Below are 22877 nucleotides of genomic sequence, written 5' to 3' on the forward strand. Positions count from 1 at the left end.
ACTAAGAAAGTCCTTGTATGGATTGAAACAGTCTCCAAGAGCCTGGTTTGACAGATTTATTACCTTTGTAAAATCATAAGGGTACAGTCAGGGACATTCAGATCACACATTCTTTACGAAGAAATCAGTATTTGGAAAAATTGTAGTTCTGTTTGCGTATGTAGATGACACTGTCATTTTAGGTGATGATGCTTCAGAAATTGACAAATTGAGGAGGAAAATGGCTAAGGAATTTGAAATTAAGGACTTCGAAAAATTGAGGTACTTTCTCGGAATAGAAGTGGCTCAGTCGAAAGAAGGGATTTCAGCTTCTCAACGGAAATATACTCTGGATTTACTTAAGGAGACTGGTATGACAAACTATAAACCAGTGGATACTCCTGTGGAAGCTAATGCTAAACTCAGTAACTTGATTAACAGTGTTCCGATCAACAAGGAGAGATATCAGTGGCTTGTTGGAAAATTAATCTATCTTTCTCATACCATATCAGACATATCCTATGTTGTCGGTGTAGTCAGTCAGTTTTGCAGTCCCCTTATGAAGAACATATGAGAGTAGTGGAACGCATCCTGAGATATTTAAAAACCTCTCCTGGAAAAGGATTGATGTTCAGGAAGTCTGATAAACGGTACATCGAGGCATACACGGACGCTAATTGAGCAGGTTCTGTGGTAGACAGAATGTCGACATCTAGGTATTGTACCTTCGTGTAGGGTAACTTTGTCACTTGGAGGAATAAGAAACAAGGAGTTGTTGCCAGAAGCAGTGCCGAGGCAGAATACAAGGCCATGATTCTTGGGATATGTGAGGAAATTTGGCTGAAAAAGGTCCTAAATGATATTGATCAAGATAGTGACTGTCCGATGAAACTCTATTGTTATAATAAAGCTGCAATAAGTATCGCAAACAACCCAGTGCAACATGACAGAACGAAGCATGTGGAAATTGATAAGCATTTCATCAAGGAGAGACTTGACAGTGGCAACATCTGTATTCCCTATATTCCTTCTAGTCAACAGATGGCAGATGTTCTTACAAAAGGGCTTCTCAAGCAGACTTTTGACTCATGTATTAGCAAGTTGGGCCTCACTGATATCTACACCCCAACTTAAGGGGGAGTGTTGAAAGTAGGGTTTAAGCCCTAGGGGCCTTTATGTCTTTTTACTGTACTCTAGGGTTTCCTACTTTTCTATTTAAACGTACAACCTCTGTGTATCCAGTGCATCAATTCTAATGAAAAAACTTCATACCGTGGTTTTTCTCCCTGTATTAGGGTTTTCCACGTAACTCTGTGTGCCCTTTTTCTCTTTCTACTCTTCCTTTTTCATCAATTACCAACTACTATGTGCTTTTACTTATTTACTTGTTGTTGGTTTTCGTTGTTACAGTTGTCATCATTGCTTTCTGTTTAACATCCATATATTGAGTGACAAATCATCCTATTGCGTTTTTCAATTGGTATCAGAACGGGTCACCTTTATCTCAGGTGCTTCGATCATGGACGAAATCAAGGAAGGAGGCTCTACCACTTGTCCATTTGTTCTTGATGGAACAAATTATTCATACTGGAAAGCTCAAATGACTGCCTTTTTAAAGTCAATTGACAACAAAACTTGGAAAGTTGTATCCAGATGGACACATCCTACCATCAAAACTTTTGATGGGAAGGAAATCTTGAAGCCAAAGGCTCAATGATCTGGAGATGAAGATGAAGCTTCTTTGGAAAATTCACGTGCCTTGAATGCCATATTCAATAGTGTAGATTGCAACATTTTCAGATTAATTAATACTTGTGTCTCATCTCAAGAGGCATGATATATCTTGTCTGTTGTTCATGAGGGAATGTCTAAAGTAAAGATGTCTAGGCTGTAGTTGGTGACATCGAAGTTTGAGCATCTTAGAATGCACGATGAAGAATCCATTGTTGAATTCAATGTTCGTTTGTTAGATATTGCAAATGAGTCGTTGGCTCTCGGGGAGAAGATTTCAGAAAAAGGGAAAAATTTGTTCAGAAGGTACCTAGATCTCTACCCAAGATATTTGACATGAAAGTCACTGCCATTGAGGAAGCCCGAGACATAACAAAATTGAGAGTAGATGAATTATTTGACTCCTTACTCACTTTTGAAATGTCCCTTGATAGAAAAATCGAAAAGAAAAATGAGGGAATTGCTCTTCAATCCGCTGCTAAAGAAGAATTGATTGATAACGATAAAGAAGTAGAAGACACTCTTGCTGAATCGATTACATTGCTTTCAAAATAGTTTAACAGTGTACTCAAGCATTTTGGTAAGAGGTCTAGCTCTTACAGTAACAACAAGTCAGGAGGCTCTAGTTTTCCCATTCAATTCAGATCTCATAATAGTAAAAAGGAAACAAACATGTCAGGTAATCTACTTTCTCACAAGGAAAAGAACATCAAATGTAGAGAGTGTAGTGGATCCAGTCATATACAGGCAAAATGTCCCACTTTTTTGAAGAGATAGAGCAAAGGCTATATATTAACTTTGTCTAGTATTGAATCTGAAGATAGTAGTGGCTCAGACGATGGTGTCAAAGTGCTTGTTAGTAACATCTACACGGACACCTCATCATGTGATATTTATGATTATGATGTGTATGCAAAAATTGATCATGATACTGCCGAACTTGAGTCTACAGATCATTCTTATCATACTCTTTTTCTTAAATGGCAAGATGATCAGAAACCACTTAATGTGCATAAGGTAAGAATTGGGACTTTGATAGCTGATAATCGTAGACTTATATCTACTATTGTAGATTTGAAGTGCGAACTCTCTCAAGTTAAAGCTAAGGAGTCAGTTTGCAAGAATGTAAGAATGTTGAACACTGGTACTGAGTCTCTGGAAAAAATTCTGACAAGAGGAAAAACTATTGGTGATAACTCTGGGCTTGGTTTTTCTAAAAGAGGAAGTCAGCATTACAATCAATCAAAACTAAAAGGTATGCAAAAGATTGAGTTCATTAGAGCTGAAGATCCAGAGTCTTATGGCTTTCCAGGCACATCTACCAACAATGTTATATTAAAAGATAATCACTTGATTAGACCAAGGTGGGTGTATCACTATTGTGGAAAGATGGGGCATAAACGTCCTTTTTGTTATCAATTACTGAAGATTCTCTATAGACCTATCTATTCCAGAAGTACTCCCTACTTCTCATAGAACCATTATAAAAAAACAGACAATAGTCAAACAGGCGTGGAGAGAGAAAAATCTTCAGAAAAAATGTAATGTGGTTCTAAATTCGCTTAGGTCCTCTGCTAAAGGTGACTGGTATTTTGATAGTGGAAGCTCCAGGTACATGATTGGTGAAAAGAGTTATTTGTCCAATCTTAAATTTGTCAGTTTCGGAAAGGTCACTTTTGGTGATCGTGCTTGTGAAAAAATCATTGGGAAATGAAAACTGAATAATCCGAGTCTTCCTCCACTGAAAGATGTAATTTTGATTGAAGGTCTTACTGTCAATCTTATCAACATTAGTCAGTTGGGCGACTAAGGAGTGGATGTGAGCTTTACCAAAGATAAATATACTGTCACAGATGATGTCAAAGCTCTCATTATGACAGGTTTGCGTTCTTCTGATAATTTTTATCTATGGAGTTTTGATTATTCTTTGTAGGTTTGTCATCTCTCTAGACAAGATGAAGCGAACCTATGGCATAAACATCTTGGGCATGTAAGCACGAAAACTATTTAGAAGGCTCTTGCAACTAATGTTATAATCTCCTCTTTATCAACCTTTTATGGAATTATTTGTGGAGACTGTCTCTCTGGATGTCTATTGTACTTTGCATAAATGAATTGATATATGGATAATCGGTAGTTTTCTTATGTCAGACGCGCTCATAGTTCCAATTATTAGATAAAATTGGAACCATGAGCCAACTCAATTCAAATGGTTTGGACAGAGTTGATTGGATTTGTTGGGTCATTGAGTTTTTTACACTCGTTATTGCGATAATCAAATCGAATTTTCAACCCAATGGCATTCTGTGAAGGAGGTAATTAAGTTAGGTCTATGATAATTGTTAATAAGAATCTGATTTACAATACATAATCCAAATGTTTCTTTTCTTTACACAACTATTGAAGAACCATTGTTAGTGAATTTCCACCACAGAGAAGACTTTGCCTAGATTGCACATTTGGTTATTCTTAAAATAGAATGGTCCTTGCCATTCAGCTGCCTGCTAGGGAGGCAGTTTCTGTGGCACATCATAATGACTCTTCATCTTTTAAGGTAATTTAATTTATAATATGTATCACCTTCATATCATATCTATAGGTTTTTCTCATTTGGCTATTCTTAAAAAAAAAATGGTGAAGTGATTACACATGGCAAAAATGATTTTTGTGGTGACTCTTAGGATTGAGAATTGGCCTAAAACATAATGATTTCAACACATATACCTTTTATTCCCCTACCTTCTGGTTGCCATTCCCCAAAACTTTCACTCTCTTCTATGTGCATTAAATAATCCTAAAAAAAGTTTTTATAAAATTTTCAAAATCATAAGAAAACTTTAACTTTCGTTTGATAATCATTTACTATATGTGATGTTGATTTCTTTATTAAAATTTATATTTATTTTCTCTTAATTTTCTAGTTATAATTTTCACTTTTGTTAAAAAAAACACGTGAATATCTAGTTAAATTCTAAAAATAAAAATATGTTTTTAAAAACTACTCTTTTAACTTTCAAAACTTGGTTTGGTCTTTTAAAATATGAGAATAATAAAACTTAGAAATTTAGAGATGGAATAATGTTTATAAGTTTAATTTTTAAAAAGTAAATGGTTATGTAACAAGACCTTCATTTTTTAGTTTTTAAACATTGTGGTTGTTTTTCGTATTTTTTAAGCAAACATTTGAAGTCATAGTCAAATTCCAAAAATAAAAACGAGTTTTTAAAAGTCAGTTTTTTTTTTTTTTTTTTTTAATTTTCAAAATTTGACTTTGTATTTTGAAAATATTCATATAAAGTGAACAACAAAACAAATAATGCATCGGTAAAAGTTATGTTCATAAGCTTAATTTTCAAAAAACTAAAAACAAAAAAATCAAAACCCCATTTGACAACCATTTTGTTTTTTATTTTTAGTTTTTAAAAATTAAATCTATTTCCTCTCAATTTCTTCCAATAATTTCAATCTTTCGTAAGTACAAGAACGGAATTCTTATCCAAATTCCAAGCACAAAAAACTATTTTTTTTTTTTTTAGTTTTCAAAATTTGATTTATTTTTTTAACCATCAATAAAAAAATAGATTTCATTTGAAAGTGAAATGAACGATTACCAAATGAGACTTAATAATTATGAAACCGACATCTAAAAAAAACACATTGTCACCCCCATAAAAAATCACACAAACTTTACTTTACCCCTCGGGAATAATACAAATTACATAAAACACTTGTGTTGTTTGTACATACTAAACAACAAACGTCCTTGACGTGGAAATATTGAAAAGGCGGATTCGAAAATGCAGTAGAAGCCGGCAATTGATTCCCAACATTTTTATTAGGAGACTTTTTGTTTCTAAGCTCCTTGATCCCAACAATAAGCAATAGAGGACGAATCCAATTCTCATAATTTATATTGAAATGATGATGAATGGGGTACCAAAAATGGGTATACAAACACAGTGAGTTGACCAAAATACAAGTGAATTTTGAAATGGGAGAAACAGTGGAAAGCCAAGCTGTTTGTAAATCTGTTAAGAGGAAGACGACAGAGATGGTAGTGGCAGCAAATGTGGAGCATACCTGTCTACATCTCTTAAAGTAGCAAAATTCCAAAGCACCAACAAATACGAAACCAAGCCTAATTAAAAATTTTTAAATAAAAAACCGACCCACATTGCACATGCATCCCCTTTTACTTTATTGTTTTTTTTTTATATATATTGTATATTTCATCACCACCTCCACTACCAATAATCATTGCACGGAATTAAAATAATTTTGAAAAACAAAACATTATATTGCATTACCATAGCTGATACCACCCTTTTATTTCATTGTTTCTTTGTTCGATTAGTGGCTGCCAAATTCCCGCACTGCCTGATTCCTTTCCCCTACCTTTTTATGAATCGCTACGTATCGGAATTTTTAAGAGCGATTTTGTGTACATCTTCTTCTTTAACGATGGTCTAACATGACTTGGTTGATATTAGGACGAAGTGGCTTGTTGGATCAAGTAAAGTAGCTTATGAATTATTAGGTTTGGACATCACTCTAGATTTGAGATTAATTGTGTGTATCGTTTTATCTTTTGTTGAGTTTTTTATTTGGATTCTAATGTTTGATTGACGGAGTTTACTTTTAGGATGCATTAGAAATGACTATTTAGTTCTTTCATTTTTAAAAATTTTAGTTGCGTGTTTGAACTTTGAAGAGTGAGTTTGTGTAGTCTATGATGTTTAACAATGGTCTAACATGACTATTTTACAAATATTGGTTGATTTCGCACATGTTAGAAGAAAGTAGATTGTTCGATCAAGTATAGTAGAGTAGTTTAGTTTAGAATAAAATTTAATAACAACTAGGTTCGGAAATGACTCTAGATTTGAGATTAAATGTGTGGTATATTTATCTTATATAGAATTATTGATTTAGATTTTGACATTTGATTGATTGGGTTTAGTTTTAGGATGTGTTTGAAAAGATTTTTCGAGGGTTTAAAAACACGTTTTTAAATACTTAAAGAAATCATTCAATCAAGCATTTTGTTTTTCCATTTTTAGAAGTTTTAGTTACGTGTCTAAGCTTTGAAGAGTAATTTCGTGTAGTTCATATCGTGTAACAATAATCCGACTATTTGATAAATATTGGTTGATTTTAATAAATTTTCAAAGAAAGAAAGTAGATTATCGGATCAAGTTAAGTAGCTTAATCAATTTGACAAAATGTCACTATTTTTAACCAATTTTTTCAACACGTTTTTAAATTAAATGGCCTTTTTACTGCGGTTTGTTTTGAATAAAATTGTCCCAAGAGAGATTTTATAATGACACTGTCAAATGTAGTTGAAAAGTACATTAACATATATATTTTTGAAATAAAAATCCCACTTTTTATGGCTTTATTGCTGCCTACTGAGATCATTTCTTCAATGATTAAAATATCTATTACACATGGGTGAAATTTTGTGATTGAAAACAATTTGTAACTTGTGACAAATTATTGAGTGTTACACCACCCAACATTCAATTTTAATCTACCTTTTTAATAGTTTCTTTTCTTTTTTTCTTTTAATAAAATAAAAAGATTTAAACCACGTATTTCTTACTCGTTAACACTTTATATTAATTGAACTTTCTTCACCTTTACTCATTTACTTATCCTTTTAAACATGTGATAAAAGATATAACATTTTAGATATGGAATACTCGCTTTCTTTTTTTCTTCATATTCTCATTCTTTTGAGCTTTTTTTTAAAGAGTAGACATACCTTTATGATTTTTGTTGTATTTTCTTATTTTGGAAGTTTATAATTATATAGATACACGAGATACTCTAGAAATGTTTGAATTGATCAACAAGTATCCTATATTAGTCTCAAATAGAAGAGTATTTGATCGTTCTTTTTCTTTTTTTAAGTTCAACAATTACTAAGGGGAAAGAATCGACCTATTACTTTTAGAATGATATAGAGTATCATATATTTTTACATAAATTTTTTATCATTTAGAACTTGTTAATATTATATGTTTTTACATAGATTTTTTTCAAGCATTATATGTTTTTAAATGGATTTTTAGTAGTAAAAGTATTATATCATAGTTTTGATAGATGAACTTACTACATTGTTTTGATTTATTTTTTTTTATCGAGTTTAATAAGATGGAGATTAATTAGAGTCTATCCTCTAATCTTTATATCAAGTTACGTTGTACTTGAGTTGTTCAATCATTATAAACTCTATTTAAAAAAACTATTTTCTAGTTATTAGTAAGTAATTTATTTTGGTATTTTTTTACTTAATTCTATCAAAAATCTCAGGTTAAAGTTAAGTTTAATTTCTAGTTTGTATCTAGTTGATCATTTAAACTTTAAAAAATATTTAATAATTTATGAGGTTTCAAATGAACTTAACTCAGCGATAATTGACATGATTCATCATCTTAGAGGTGGGAGGTTCGAATCCCCATATAACAAGAGGTGATTATTATAGTCTATAATTCGTTTAAATTTTTACCTATGAACTATTTATATATATATTAAGTTTAAAAATTAAGTCATTTTAAAAAGATATAGGAATGAAGCAGAAAATATATATATATATATTATTTGGAAAGGATGCAAAAACAAAATTTAAAGATTAAAGATGTATTAGATTGTATTGAAAGTTTTAGTAAGCTAATTATTTGGAATTAAAATTTGTAATTTAAAAGAAAAGTAATTTGTTGTAAAAAAGAAAATGAATAAAATAAAAGAGACTTATAATTTTATATAAAGTGGAAGTTTGATGGGTGGGGGATGTGGCAGCGGTGTCTTAAGAGTTTTTCACCGGAACTAAGTGTCCGGTCAGCTCGGGCAGCTTGGGCAGCTTGGGCAGCTTCGGCAGCCACAATGAGCCAAACCGTAAAAGTCAAAGTCAAAGTTGTGGGAGTGTAAGAAACATATAAAAGCGATTAAAAACAGTTAAATAAAATAAAATTTTAAAAAGTTAATGCAACTGTGACTGTGATTTTAGTTTTGGTTTAAAATTATTATTATTATTGGAAGGAAAATCAAAACTGTGCTCTTATCTTTTTAATTCCCTTTATAACATCTCTTCTCACCGTTCCCGCTTTCTCTCCCCACTTCACAGTCGGCTCCTCTCAACAAACTCCGTTCCGTTTTCTCTCTTTCTCTCTCCGCCACCGTTTTTCCCTAAAATTCCGTTTCATTTCTCTCTTGTCTCGCCGTGAAAGGTATCTTTCTTATCGGATTTTCGCCTTTTCCATCACGGTTCTGTTCCTTTTGCGCTGATGATGTTGATTTGATTGATTGTTCTGTCTCTTTTGAATTTGCTCTGCTTGTTTATTCTTGTTTCCGTTGATTGCTTGTGTGGAGTTTGTTTTTTGATCAATTGATGTTTTCAATGAAGCGGAATGGAACCTTTCTTCTTTTGTTTTGTTGAATCGATGAATTTACGTCTGTGCCTTTTTTTTCCTAAGGAGGATTTGATTTGATTTGTGAAGTGAAGAAGGCAGTCCGTACGTGATTCGGAGAGGAAAAATTCGTTGTGGAATCATTTTGGAAAAAAGGTTTTGGTGGTTACGGCAGTGAGAATATCTTGAATTTGGATCGGTGTGTGGTTTTTTTTTTTTTTTTTTAATGGCGTCGTCTCTGATTCTGAATCCTGTGGCGAGTTCTGAGCGATCGCGTGATTCATCCAGAAAGAAGAAGAAGAAGAAAGCAGCAAGGGAAGATGATCGTCAAGATCAGGATCAAATCAAATGGAAATCGCAAGCTCAGCATCAAGTTTACTCTTCGAAGCTGTTGCGCGCCTTGAGTCAGGTCAGGATCAGTTCTCCTGAGTCGACACCAAACGAAATGCCGCGCCGTGGCCGGGCGGTGCGGGAGGCTTCCGATACGGTTCTAGCCATGACGGCGAAAGGAAGAAGTAGGTGGAGCAGAGCAATCTTAACGAACCGTCTCAAGCTGAAGTTTCGTAATAAGCACAATAGGCAGAAGGCGCGTGTGGCCGGAAACAGCCGTACGAAGAAGCCGAGTGTTAGCGTTTTGCGGTTGAGAGGGAAAGGATTACCAACTGTACAGAGAAAAGTCCGGCTTCTAGGCCGGCTAGTTCCCGGCTGCCGGAAACAACCGCTGCCGGTGATTCTGGATGAAGTAACTGATTACATTCCAGCACTAGAGATGCAGATCCGAGTCCTGAGCGCCATAGTCAACTTGGTTTCAAGCTCTTCTTCATCTTCTTCTGGTATCGATTCTTCTACCTGATAACTCGTGCACTTTCTCTGATCAATTCTCTTCCCAGAACAAAAAAGAAGAAAAAGAAAAAGAAAAAGAAGAAATCCATTTTCTCCCCTACTACTTCTCTTCCGCAAGTAATTTCTTGTCAAATATATATAATATATCGATTTCTTGTATTTGGTGCATGAAATTCTTACTATATTTTTACAATTTTAGTACGGGAATTTGGATAAAAGTAAATTCAGATCATGTTCAAGAAAGGGGGACGTCTCCTGTGAAATTGAACTGTGTTTATGTTTAGATTATTCCTTACTCATGAAGAAAGTTTTCTATTGATCAAATTATATGGGTTTATTCTCATAACATCTTTTTCCTTTGCAAAAGTAAGACTCCTTTTCTTCTTCCTCCCTTTACGTTAACCCTCCCTTTACATTAACCTTCTAAAGTATGGGGGAAGCGTGATGGACCGAATAATTGAGTCAATCGAATCGAAGTTGGTCGGAGAAGAAGAGAGGCATGGTTAAAAAAAATTGAAGAACTAAATTGACCATAGTCAGTTCCATGGTGGTTAAAAAGTTAAAAGAATTAAATTTACCCTAGTTAGTTCGACGGTGGTTTGGTCCAAAGATCGATTCTGACCGACTACAGTATACCCCTAACGAATAACGAAAAGTATAATATTATTTTGTTCTTTTACATTATATGATTCAACTCGTGGCAATTTCTTTAAAATTTTATTTTTTACTACCTTAAAAAAAGAGCATTGGATTAAGCAACATTTCTATTTTTTTAAAATACCTTGGTGTATGTATTAAAAATTTTGATTCAAATGGATCTTATTAGGTTTAGGTTTGAAGATATTATTTTTCCTCAATGGGAGATGAGAGGTAACACTTAATTCTGATATACAGTGCAATTGAAAACTTCTACTAGTTTTTAAGTGAAATCTAATATCATTTTAGTTTTTGAAAAGTATATAGTTTGTTGGTAGGATACATTTCTATTTACTCCTGTCTAAGGGTACAGATTTGCCTATTAAATCTATATATTTTAATGTTAGATCATTCTTAAATTAATAAATAAATTCAGAAGTAAATAAATTTGGACTCGTAGTTTAGATTCTCTTTAATAATCAATGGGTCATGTTTAGTAATTATTTGATTTTTTATTTTTAGTTTTTAAAATTAAAGTTTATAAGCACTCGGTTCCGTTTCTAAATTTCTTGTTTTGTTATCTACCTTCTACCAAAACCAAACCAATTTTCATAAACTTAAAATATATATTTTTTTTTTCAAATATGATTTTAAAATTCAAAAAAAAGAAAAATAGAAAACACAATTATATAGCAAACATACTTGTTTTTTAAATACTAAAATTTAAAAGTCAATTGATTATCAAATGGCTCCATAGTTCTTAAAAACATGTTTTTGTTTTTTGAATTTAGTTAAAGAGTTCAACTTTTTTATTTGAGGAAGATCAAAATCATAATAAAAAATTGAGATGGAGAGAAAATATGCTTAATAAAAAAAAAAATAGGATTTGGTTTTTAGTTTTAAGATTTTGGAAATTGGGCTTATAAATACTCATTTTACCATTGATTTCTTTGTTTTATTATTTATTTTTTTCAGAGTGTTTTAAAATATTAAATTAAAATTTTTAAAATAAGAAAAATAGATCTGATTAGATTGTCATTTGGTTTTTTATTTTTAAAATAAACTTAAAAACAAAGTATTACCAAACAAGATTTTAGATTTAAGAATTAGTTTTTGTTTTTAAATTTTGGTTAAGAATTTAGATGTTAGTTGAGAACATAAAAATTATATTAAAGAAATTTTAAGACTACAAACAATAAAGAACCAAATAGTTATTGAAAATAACTTTAATTAAGTTATATTTTCTTTTACTCAATTTGAGCGTAGTTCAATAGGATATCAATATAAATTTGAATCTCTTACTCTATAATTATTTTTTAAAAATAATTTTAGATATTTTCTTTATTCAATCTAAACTATCAAAATATCCAGACTTATTTCTCTCCTTTGAATAGAAGATATAGCAATTTCTCTGGGATTTATCAGTCTAAGCAGTAACCTTTGGTTGGGTATTGGAGCAACATTATCAATTAATAAATCCCTAACTCTAGGTCTTTTTTAAATTAATTCAATTGTGAAATAAATAAAATATCACGACATGTGATTCCTTTCTAGGCGGGGAGTGGTGACCCCCGATAAAACCTAGGATAAGGATAAGCACGCTATACTGATGGCAGTGGCTCCATACCTTGAACATCAACTTCCATGCAATAAGGGGATACCTTTGTTACAAGGATCTTAACAATGGAAAGAGACTTTTGACAAGGTTTCTTCCATACAGGAGAGGTGAACCAGAGGAAGGCAGCTTCGTTATTGAGGTGTTTGCTTTTATTCAATACATAATGACAGAAGCTAACTTTGGTTGGTTAATCCGACCAGTTCATAGATGGTCGGTAAGTATAATGGTCTTAATTATGATATTGCACGTATTTTGCGTGTATCTTACTGGTGGATTTAAAAAACCTCGTGGATTGACTTGGGTTACAGGTGTGGTTCTAGTTGTATTGACCGCATCCTTTGGTGTAACTAGTTATTCCTTACCTCGGAACCAAATTGCAGTGTTCAAGATAAAATGAAATTTATAATGCTCAAACAACAATTAAACCTAACATGTAGTTATAGAGGAAGTAAGAGGTCGATCCGCAAGGAACCTCTATTAATTGGCAAGATTTGACCTTTTGAATTCCAAAATGTAACAAGTGGGGGGTTTGTTTGTTTTAAAGAAACTATGTAAAAGTAAAACAAGATTTGAGAAAATTTTAGTAGTGAGAGAAATGAGAGTGATTATGTAATAAAATTCAATGGAAAAAGAATCTTGGGGATTTTATGTAGATTAAGCCAATTCTATCATAAACTTAATAAATTCATACAATTAAATTGTTTCATAGTTCATTAAGGATTACCCTTAATGCCCTAATTAGCCAATTAAACAATTAGCCATGATTTAGTTCTTATTGCTTCCTAAAGACATTCCACAATTAATTCCTAAATTGCATTAATCTTTTGGGTTTTCTTAACTATGACATTCTTGAAACTCAAAAGACTGATTATATGAATGATATCAAGCATGATTATATGAATGTTCTAAATTAGTGGATTCTTTCAAGAAAATAGGAAAAGAAATCAAGATCACTAATTGTTGCAACCTAATTACAATTTTGTTATAGAGTCATGTAATTTTGCATACTAAAATCAATTAAATTTGAGTCGTCAATTCATTTTTAACTGATTTTATTAAAATTCATAGCAAGTACATTTAAGAATAACAAATTACAAGAAAGAATTTATAGAAACGTCTCATGAATATGTTAATCTACAAAATCCCTAAGAAAAGAAATTACCTACTCATGGAGAAGGAAATTCTTCAAGCGATTGAGTCTTGCATAATTGGTACAAAGAATGAACAAAATTTGACATAATCTCTCTAGAAATTACAAAGAAAAGCTCTCAAGTTCATAAAAAATGGTCTCTCCTCTGAAAAATGAAGTTTTCCCCCTTTAAAAATCCGGAATACTAGTTTTTATTAGTTAAGGGTCGCAGTGTTGCAATCCTACGATTGTGCAGGTTTGACGCTCGTTTTCGCATAGGTGCGTGGGCATTCTATTTTTTCGTCAATCTCCGGAGTGTTGCAACGCTGCCCTGTTTTGCAGCATTTTGGTGCTTTCTATTTTACAGTGTTGAGCTAGCGTTAGAGTATGCTCTGGAGAGAGTGTTGCAAGGTAATGAAGCATGTTGAATTGGTTCATTTGAGGGGTAGAATGGTAATTTGTATTTTTTTTTCTTCTAAGTTGATTCTTTTGTTCAATTTGACTCCATTTAGCTCCATATTTGTTGTAATAACTCCATAGGTGTTGGGATTGGATTTTTCCTACAAAATAGACATTTTAAGCAAATAGGTATACTGGAAGTTATACCAGTAATAGGCTCGCCTTTGGTAGAGTTATTACGCAGAAGTGCTAGTGTGGGACAATCTACCTTGACTCGTTTTTATAGTTTACACACTTTTGTATTACCTCTTCTTACTGTTGTATTTATGTTAATGCACTTCCCAATAATTCGAGAGATAACTCAGAACCGACTTAAACTACATTCATAGCATTCGATTCGACGATATTTAATTGAACAGAGAAATCTTACATGCTAACAAAGAATCGACAAAGTTTCAAGTGATAATATTTATGGGATTCCCAAAGTTACTAATAGAAGGTGGATCTCGAAAAAACGAAGAATTATATATGAATGTACCTTTGTTACAAGGATCTTGACAATGGAAGAGACAAAATGACGTTTTGTTCGCTCCAATTCTGAAAAAACTCAGCCACCTAATTAAATATTAATATATTAGATATATTCTATTGTTTTTTCATTTTTACAATTTACAAATTTGCATGGGTCATTGTTGTGGAGAATGATGCAAGTCTCTTTCTTTATCACTGTGTGTTAGTAGGTGCTGTTAAATCCATGGATTCTCTAATTTTTCAAACCGATCACATGGTTAAAGAAATTAAAGTGATGGATAATGAAATACTTATCCTCAAATTCAAAATTTAGAAAATATGGAGCATTTCAAAAGTAAAACAAATTGAAGGATTAAAGGTTGATTTTTCTCCTTTTCTTTCTTGATCTGTAATGATTTTTAGTTTCCAAACAATATTTTGGGATCAATAAAGTTCATTGACATCGACCAATGTTACCCCCTTTGATTGCCTTATGAATAAGAAAAGCTATTGAATCATTATTTATTCATTTATTTGGGCAATATGTTGATTTATTTATTTATTTTTAGAAAAAAATCCATTCTTAAATCTTGAAAAAATAACAATGGAAAAAGGCAATAATTTCATATTTTATAGAGTAGTAAAAGATATCACGCTGAAATGACCTAAAAATTTAAATTAAAACCAATTTCTAAGACTCCATATATAAATTTATTGTAAAGATTTATAAATCAAAAGATATAAAGCTACCTACATTACTTTTTAATGTTTCTCAACTCAATTGGTTACGGTTTTTTTGTATGCAATTTGAATTTTGTTTTATGTTTTTGGATTTACTAAATTCACTTGTGTTTGAAAGAACTTCTTTTGAAATTAAAACTTATTTTAAATTATGTGATTGTATTAAAAGCAATATTTTTATATTTTTATTATATCCAAATTTGAACTTTCAAATTTTAAAATGCATAAATGTAAAAAAGATAAAAGTTATAATTAATATAGTATTTCATATTATAAACTCTACCCATTTTTATTAAACTAAAATTTATATATTATAAATTATATGGTATTGAAAAATAAAAATTTTACAAATTATTTCAACATATTATACATAAAATAACAATAGTTTATCTTTAACTTAATGATTAGTGGATATCTAGCGTCTACAATTTATTTTATGATCTATACATTGGTTTAAATTATGATCAATTTTTTTAATCTTCTACCAAATACATATCTAACCACTACATTGTTTTCATTAAATTTCTCGTTTTTAAATGTCTGTTTTCAAATTGCATTATTAAACAAACTTTTAATTACTTTTGAAGCTTTGTTCATGGACGAATATAACAGTATACCAAAGACTTTAGACTTTATTTGTACAATATGTATATCTATCTAGGTTTGAATCAAATTCATAGCCAAAAATATCAAATCATAATGGTAGGATTCTCATTCGTACCCATCATTTTTTTGTATCAACCTTAGAAAGTGACAAGTTAAGTTAAGATCATAAAGAAGAGTAAACTAAAGGAAATCATGCCTAGATGGCACATGGAGCCAAAGTAAAAAATCAATTTCCTCTAAATCAGCATGGCAAGGAGTACATATAGATAAAGATATGTCAATGTACCATGTGATAGTCACATGATTTTTTTAAAAGAGGTCGCTTGATAGTGAACGATCATGCCGATATCAAATATATAAAATTTTGAAAATTAAATTTTTACCTTAGGGTCTAAAGATAGCAAAGTCGAGAAAAGTAGCGGTCCATGATTTCGCAATCGTAACGGTCGGTAGGGGCAGCAAAGCAAAAATAGAGAGCACACGGACGGTTGCCCATTGTGGTCACTCTCAATTTCTTTGTTTGGATTGGAAGCTTTATATAAATACATTAAAATGGTGGGCTTTTGTACAAATATACTTTTTTTCGATTTTTGCTATGTGTGAGGACGTTTTTCTTAGAATGGGGATTTTTTTTTTTAATTCATAATTTTTATATTATTTAGTGAATAAAATAGAATTTTTACTGGTAAATTGAAATTGAGTATACAACTTGATAAGGATTATAATCTGTTATCTTAAAATTTACATTTGATATATCATGTCAATTTAAAATAAAAAAATTAATTTTTTCTCTATGGATAATATGTTTTTTTTTTAATATTAAAAAAAAAGCTGAAAGTGTTTCGAGAAATATGGTAGCATTAGATGAGATGGGTATGTCAATTAGAAATTTGGTTGATTGTGTGGAGAAATCATGAAAAGATCCCAAACAATTAATTCACAATGAAATCATATGTTAGAAACATTTTTCTAATACACTTTATTTTAAAATGTAAAATTTTATAATTACTTTTAATAGTGACAAAAAATGGTAAAAATTAAATAATTCTTTCTTCTAATATTTTCTACAAAATTAATTTATAGATAAAGAATGAAAATAAGTATTAAATGAAGAATTAGGGTTAAAAAGTATAAATCTTAAAATAATTATATTAAAATTACAAAATTGGTCTTTATAGTTTCAATTCGATTTCAATCTATCAAATATAAGTGAATAAGGTACTGATTATTCTTCTGAAGATTAATATTCTTCTAAAATTAGCAATCCCTCATAGCCAAAGTCATGTAGAGTTGTGTGTGTGGATGAAACCTCAAATGTCAAACAAGTGTGTGATGCTACAAAGGAAGGGTCTTAGCACCATGTATTCTAAAATATGTAATTAGTAGAGTTATGTCCAACCATATTAAAGGCGATGTGTCCTGTTGAGTGTTTTGTAGATAAATATATGACCATTTGAAGGAGGTTCGATGATCCTTTGTTCAAGAGAACGATTGTTTGATCCTTTCATATTTAGTTAGAAAAGAGAAATTAGGTTGTGGATATACAAATGAAAGGAAAACATCAATTGTTGAAAAAACGAAAATAATATTGTATCATTTTGGAGATACTTGAAAATGTTGATGGTTTCTAACAAGTGATATTGTGAAGAAGTTGAAATTTTTTAACACCATTTAAGACACTTTGATGATCATTTGGGTCCCGTTTGGTAACCATTTGATTTTTTGTTTTTTTGAAAATTAAGCTTATATACACTACTTCCGCCTCCAAATTTCTTCTTTTGTTATCTACTTTTTACCAACTGTTTAAAAGATTAAGCCAAAATTTGAAAACTAAAAAAAAGTAGCTTTTAAAAATATATTATGTTTAGAATTTGACTAAGAATTCAACAATTATACTTAAGAAATATGCAAACTATTATAAGAAATGGAAAGGAAATAAGCTTAATTTTCAAAATCCAAAAACCAATTTTTGAATTTTGAAAATTAAGCTCATAAACACCATATTTACTCATGATTCTTGGTTTTGTTATCTACTTTTTATGACCGTTTTAAAAAATCAAGCCAATTTTATTTTTTTAAAACTAAAAAAATAGGTTTTGAAAACTTATTTTCGTTTTTTAATTTGGGCTACTCTTTTAGTGCCCCAGGCTTAGGATTCAGACCAGGATTCGACAACTAATGGCCCTGACATTCCTCTGTATCCCCTGCTACCTGGAAAGGTGACCCTTGCTTGTCATGATGCTTCTAAGAATGAAAATCATCCCTACAAACCAACATGGTTCTTTCAACATGTTTTGTCTTCACTCATATGCTTCCTAAGAAAATTCTCAGGTCACCCAACATAGGATTGCTCCAAGAGTTCCTATAATTGAGCCACCGAAAAAGAAGGTGCACATTGTTAGTATAAGTATAACTTTTAATTCTTTTAAGTCTTTCTTAACTATACATGTTCTCATGATCTCTCTCATTTGATATGATATCGGTTTATTCATGTCCTCCTAATCTCAGGACGCTACATGTCCACCCACCTGCTTTCGCTTGGTTCATCCCCGAATCACATGTTACTGGGAGAGTTATATTTAGTTAATTAGGAAAAGATGAAAATCACAATAAAAGAAATTGTAAAAAAAAAAAAACATAATTTAAAAAAATAAGGTTTTGTTTGATAACCATTTGATTTTTTGTTTTTAATTTTTGAAAATTAAGCCCATAAACAGTCATTTCATCTTTAAATTTCTTGTTTTGTTATCTACTTTCTACCAATGTCTTCAAAAACCAAATCAAAAATTGAAAACTAAAGAAAAATAGTTTTTAGAAATTTTATTTTAATTCTTGAATTTAACTAATAATTTAACTCTTATATCATAGAAAGATGAAAACCATGGTTAAAAAATTGAGAAGAAATAAACTTAACTTTCAAAAATAAAAAAACAAACTATTACCAAATCGAATCATCTTTCTCCTTTTAATATATATTTAAAAAAAGACTTTTAATGTAGGATTGTCTGTTTCGATATGTGCTGATTATTATACTTAAGCAAACGAGATTAAGGTAAAGCCAATTATTAATTTGTTGGATACAAAATTATAGAGCTACGTGTGGCGGCAAATGGTTTTGAGCCGAAAGAGTAATTGTAATCTTCCAATCTTAATTTAACCCTTTCTTTATAGGGAGAAAATTAGATTGGCTAAAGTTTTATGTGGAAAAATATATTTCATTTTAAATTTACAAATTTAAAAACTCTCTTTAATAATTTTTTTTTTTTTTTTTTTTTTTTTTTTTTTTTTTTTTTTTTTTTTATGTTTAGTCGTAACTTCTTCCTTCACCCGCTTTCTTTTCACTAATATTTTTATCGTTCATCAATAATTGACATATTCTTTTAATATAAAAAATAGGAAAAGAGAGATTTGAGTATCCGATTTTAAAGGAGGTAATATATATCAATTACTGTTGAACTATATCCACTTTGACTTAAATTGATACTTTAAAGTCAAATATCTTAGGCTAAATTATGAAATATACGAAAATATCACTGTTCTTTGAAAAGTAATAATATTACTTTGATCTTTCATCAATATTTTAAAACTATAATTTGAATAGAAATCTTTACAATTTTAAATAGAAATTAGAACTAGATGTAACTTAAAACGAAGTGGTGATCTAAATTTTCATTTTAGGTCTCAATCGACGTAATTTTTATATGAAATTATAAAAATAAAAATTATATTCAATTGTAGTTTGAAGCATTTATTAAAAAAAGAAAAAAAAAAGATAAAAATAATACTGTGACTTTGGAAATAATATAAGTATTTAAAAAAAAAAAAAAGACCAAATTTAGGGGTTTTTAAAATAAATTTAACCTAAACGTTACATATTTACTACTATTGTCTTTTTTACTTTTTTTTATTATTATTAAAATAATAATGTAATCAAAATAAGGTTTTCTTGATACACTAATTAGGGGGAAATGATGAAGGTGCATGTGACATGTCAAGGCAAAGGAAACATGTGGGACCCTTCTATCTCCAGCTTTTGCCACGTAAGCGCAAGACCCCCTCCCACTTTCTAATTTCTAAGATATATAATATATATTAAAAATAAAATTTCCGAATTCTAATTGTTTTGTTTTTTTATCCGTTCTTTTTCTCCATGTGAGCTGCCACCATGTGAGGCGAGTGAATCAGACCACCAATGAAGTCAAAAACCTCCACAAATCGACATCTTTTATATATAGATAGATAATGGCAGAACGAGAAATTTTGTATACGAACACTATATAATTAAAAAAACTATAAAGAAATATGAAAAAATATTCATAGCTCGATAGATTAATTAATTTAGTATAAATTATAATTATTCTTTACGAATTTTTTTGTATTGAAATCGATTCAAATTTTTTGAATGGAAAAATATGATTTTGAGGCTGATAAAAACTTTATTGTAAGTATGTTCTACGAATTTGATCTTAAATATTATCATTATATTTAGAAATTTTAGTTCTTAGACTAGGATCTGCAGCTAGTTCTCTTAAATTGATTTCTATATAAGATCTATCAAAATCATAGATGTGTTCTCTTCTTTAAGATGATGATTCTATGGTTTTTATTGTTATTTTTCTTTTAAAATATCTCTCCATATTAATAAAGGGTTAACTCTCCAAAAGCATTATCAATAAAAGTATTATGATTTATTACCTGGATTTAAAAGTAAGAAAATTAAAAAAATTGAGAAAATTTTGAAATTTACTTATGAATAGTATGATATGTCCTGACGAGGAAATGGAAAATTATCTTGTAACTTTAACTCTAAAATTAATTAAAATAAATATATACTAAGTAATACAAATTTGAAAATTAGATTAAAAAAAAAAGTTAACGATGTCTATTCGATAGGATGTTTTTTAGACTTGAGTGGAAAAATTTAAGTTGAAAAAATATCTATAAACAAAAGAAATTATTGTTGAATTTTTTTTTCTTTTCAATTTTTGTTAGGGTGACAGCTAGAAAATTTAAGTTAAGGGTTGTTATTTTTAAGAAAACCTAAAATTCTTTTTTACTATTATTTTATTTTTCTTTAGAAAATTTAATGTCTTTTTTTATTATTATCCTAAATGTCATTTTTAGGCGGACTACGACAATAAGTAACAGTCCTATCAGATTTCGACGTGCAGCATCAATGTGGGTTTTTCTTACCGCTACACACCTTCGACTTTCAAGAATAAGTTGAGGGGACACGTGCCCCTTTTGACTCCTATGTCGCAATATATATATGTGTTAAATTATTATTTATTTACCTATTTAGAAAAAAATGTTGATTATCATTTTAATTTCAATATTTTGCGATTTCTTTTATATTAGCCTCCTACATTTTTAAATGTTCAATTTTAATTTTTATTGTTGATTTTATTTTTTTAATTATTTATTCACAAGTGAACTACAAATTTTATAAATATATTCACTTAACATAATTTCTTGCCTGCAATCAAAAAAAAAAAAAAGATTTGGAAGGATACACAATAAAGGCCACGTGGAGGGGTCAAATGGTTTCTCCCACTAAAAATCCTAACAAAAAAGGAATTGTCACTGTTGAGTATAACGAGTCCAAAACCACACTTCAAATCAAGGCATTAAATATCCATACATATTTTACACATATCTTAACGTATTTTTACGTTTTGGAAAATTAAGTTCATAAATATTATATTTATTTATAAAAAAAATTATATATTTATTTTAGAAAAGTTAGTGATACAAATATTCTTCTTCATTTTTGAATTAAAGAAGTAAAAGGAGTTTAACAATGAGTTGATAATTTCATTATAAAATTGGTTTTTAATAGTGGTAAAAAGTATAAAAATATTTAATAGAAATTCAAGAAGTTCAAGATACACATCTCTGATTATAAAAAGGCACTACTAGGATGCATATCAATGTTTTCCTAATGTTGACTTTGATAAGATCCAAGAAATCGAACTTGAATTGGATTTTCTCTTAAAAGAGGAGGAGATGTATTGGAAACAAAGATCAAGAGAAGAATGGTTAAAATGGGGTGACAAAAACACAAGGTGGTTCCACAAAAAAGCTTCAATTCGAAGGAAACAAAATGAGATCAAATGGATTCTAAATGAAAATAATGTCTGGAATGAAGATCCTGTAGAAACTAAGCACTGTTTTACATCTTATTTTCAGCAGCTTTTTTGTACCAACCGTCCAACAGAAGATATAATTTCAAAGGCAATCGATCCTATCAATTCTAGAGTTACACCTCAAATGAATGAAAAACCATTGAAGCCTGCCTCTGTTCTATACTAAAATACTACTTCGGATGAATGGGGTCTTTGCTCTGCTCCGCCTCTTCGCTTAACTCTCGGACTATTCGCCCTATTTTGTGTCGCTCTTCTTTTTTGGGGGATGAGTGCCATAACCTATTTAGTTTACACCTACAAGAGCTTCGCGGTCGGGTGAAACACATAATGCATATACGGAAATATGTGTAAATTCTCATTGGATCTCGGTTGTTCTTAACAGCGATGACCTTTTAATGAGGATAGGATTAAGAGAGCCATAATTGAAATGAGTCCGACTAAAGCCCCAGGCTCTAACGAATTTCTAATTATGTTCTATCAACATTACTAGGAAACAATAGGTAAAAACACAATTCAAAACTGTTTAGATATTCTCAATGGTTCCTCGGATATTAGTGCATGGAATAAAACTAATATTGTTTTAATTTCTAAAACTAATAATCCCACTTCAGTTCATGATTTTCTCCTATTAGTTTATGTAATGTATGCTATAAAATCATTTCTAAGAACTATTTCTAACCGTTTGAAGTGGTTTTTTGATAATATCATTTCTCCTTGTCAAGCTACTTTTATTCCAGGTTGCGCCATCACAGACAACATTACTATTGGCCACGAGGGTCTTAACCATTTAAATAATAAAAAAAGGGAGGAAAAATGGTGCTGCTACGATTAAACTTGATTTAACTAAAGCTTATGACAGGGTCGAATGATATTTTCTAAAATCAATTATGCATAAGCTTGGTTTTGACCTTAAATGGGATTCTTTTATTATTAGATGTATTTCCACTGCTTCTTTTTCTATTATTATAAAGGGTATCTCTACTAACTCTACACATTCTAGCAGAGGTTTGAGATAGGAGGATCCATTCTCTCCTTACCTCTTCCTTTTGGTAGCAGAAGGTCTATTATCATATACAAGAGGCCAATACTGAGGGTAACATCATAAGTTTATCTTTTTCTAATTCATG

The 22877-nt window shown here is 30.4% G+C and overlaps 1 protein-coding gene across 3 annotated transcripts; it reads left to right on the forward strand.

Moving 5' to 3' along the window:
* The first annotated feature begins 8760 nt into the window (after window positions 1-8760).
* On the forward strand, window positions 8761-10138 carry LOC120076991 (transcription factor bHLH147-like). 3 transcript variants are annotated; one of them, XR_005481735.1, is made up of 3 exons: window positions 8761-8942; window positions 9189-9321; window positions 9411-9553. XR_005481735.1 is itself a non-coding variant. In XM_039030879.1 (2 exons), the coding sequence occupies exon 2, from the start codon at window positions 9349-9351 to the stop codon at window positions 9973-9975; it is 627 nt and encodes a 208-aa protein (XP_038886807.1). In that variant the 5' UTR covers window positions 8778-8942; window positions 9189-9348; the 3' UTR covers window positions 9976-10138. The 3 variants fall into 3 exon arrangements, 2 of the variants coding, with proteins under 2 accessions (XP_038886807.1, XP_038886886.1); XM_039030879.1 differs by having other exon boundaries at window positions 8778-8942; window positions 9189-10138; XM_039030958.1 differs by having other exon boundaries at window positions 8778-8942; window positions 9213-10138.
* Window positions 10139-22877: the final 12739 nt, after the last annotated feature.

This window comes from Benincasa hispida, chromosome 1, assembly GCF_009727055.1.
Source record: "Benincasa hispida cultivar B227 chromosome 1, ASM972705v1, whole genome shotgun sequence".
NCBI lineage: Eukaryota > Viridiplantae > Streptophyta > Magnoliopsida > Cucurbitales > Cucurbitaceae > Benincasa > Benincasa hispida.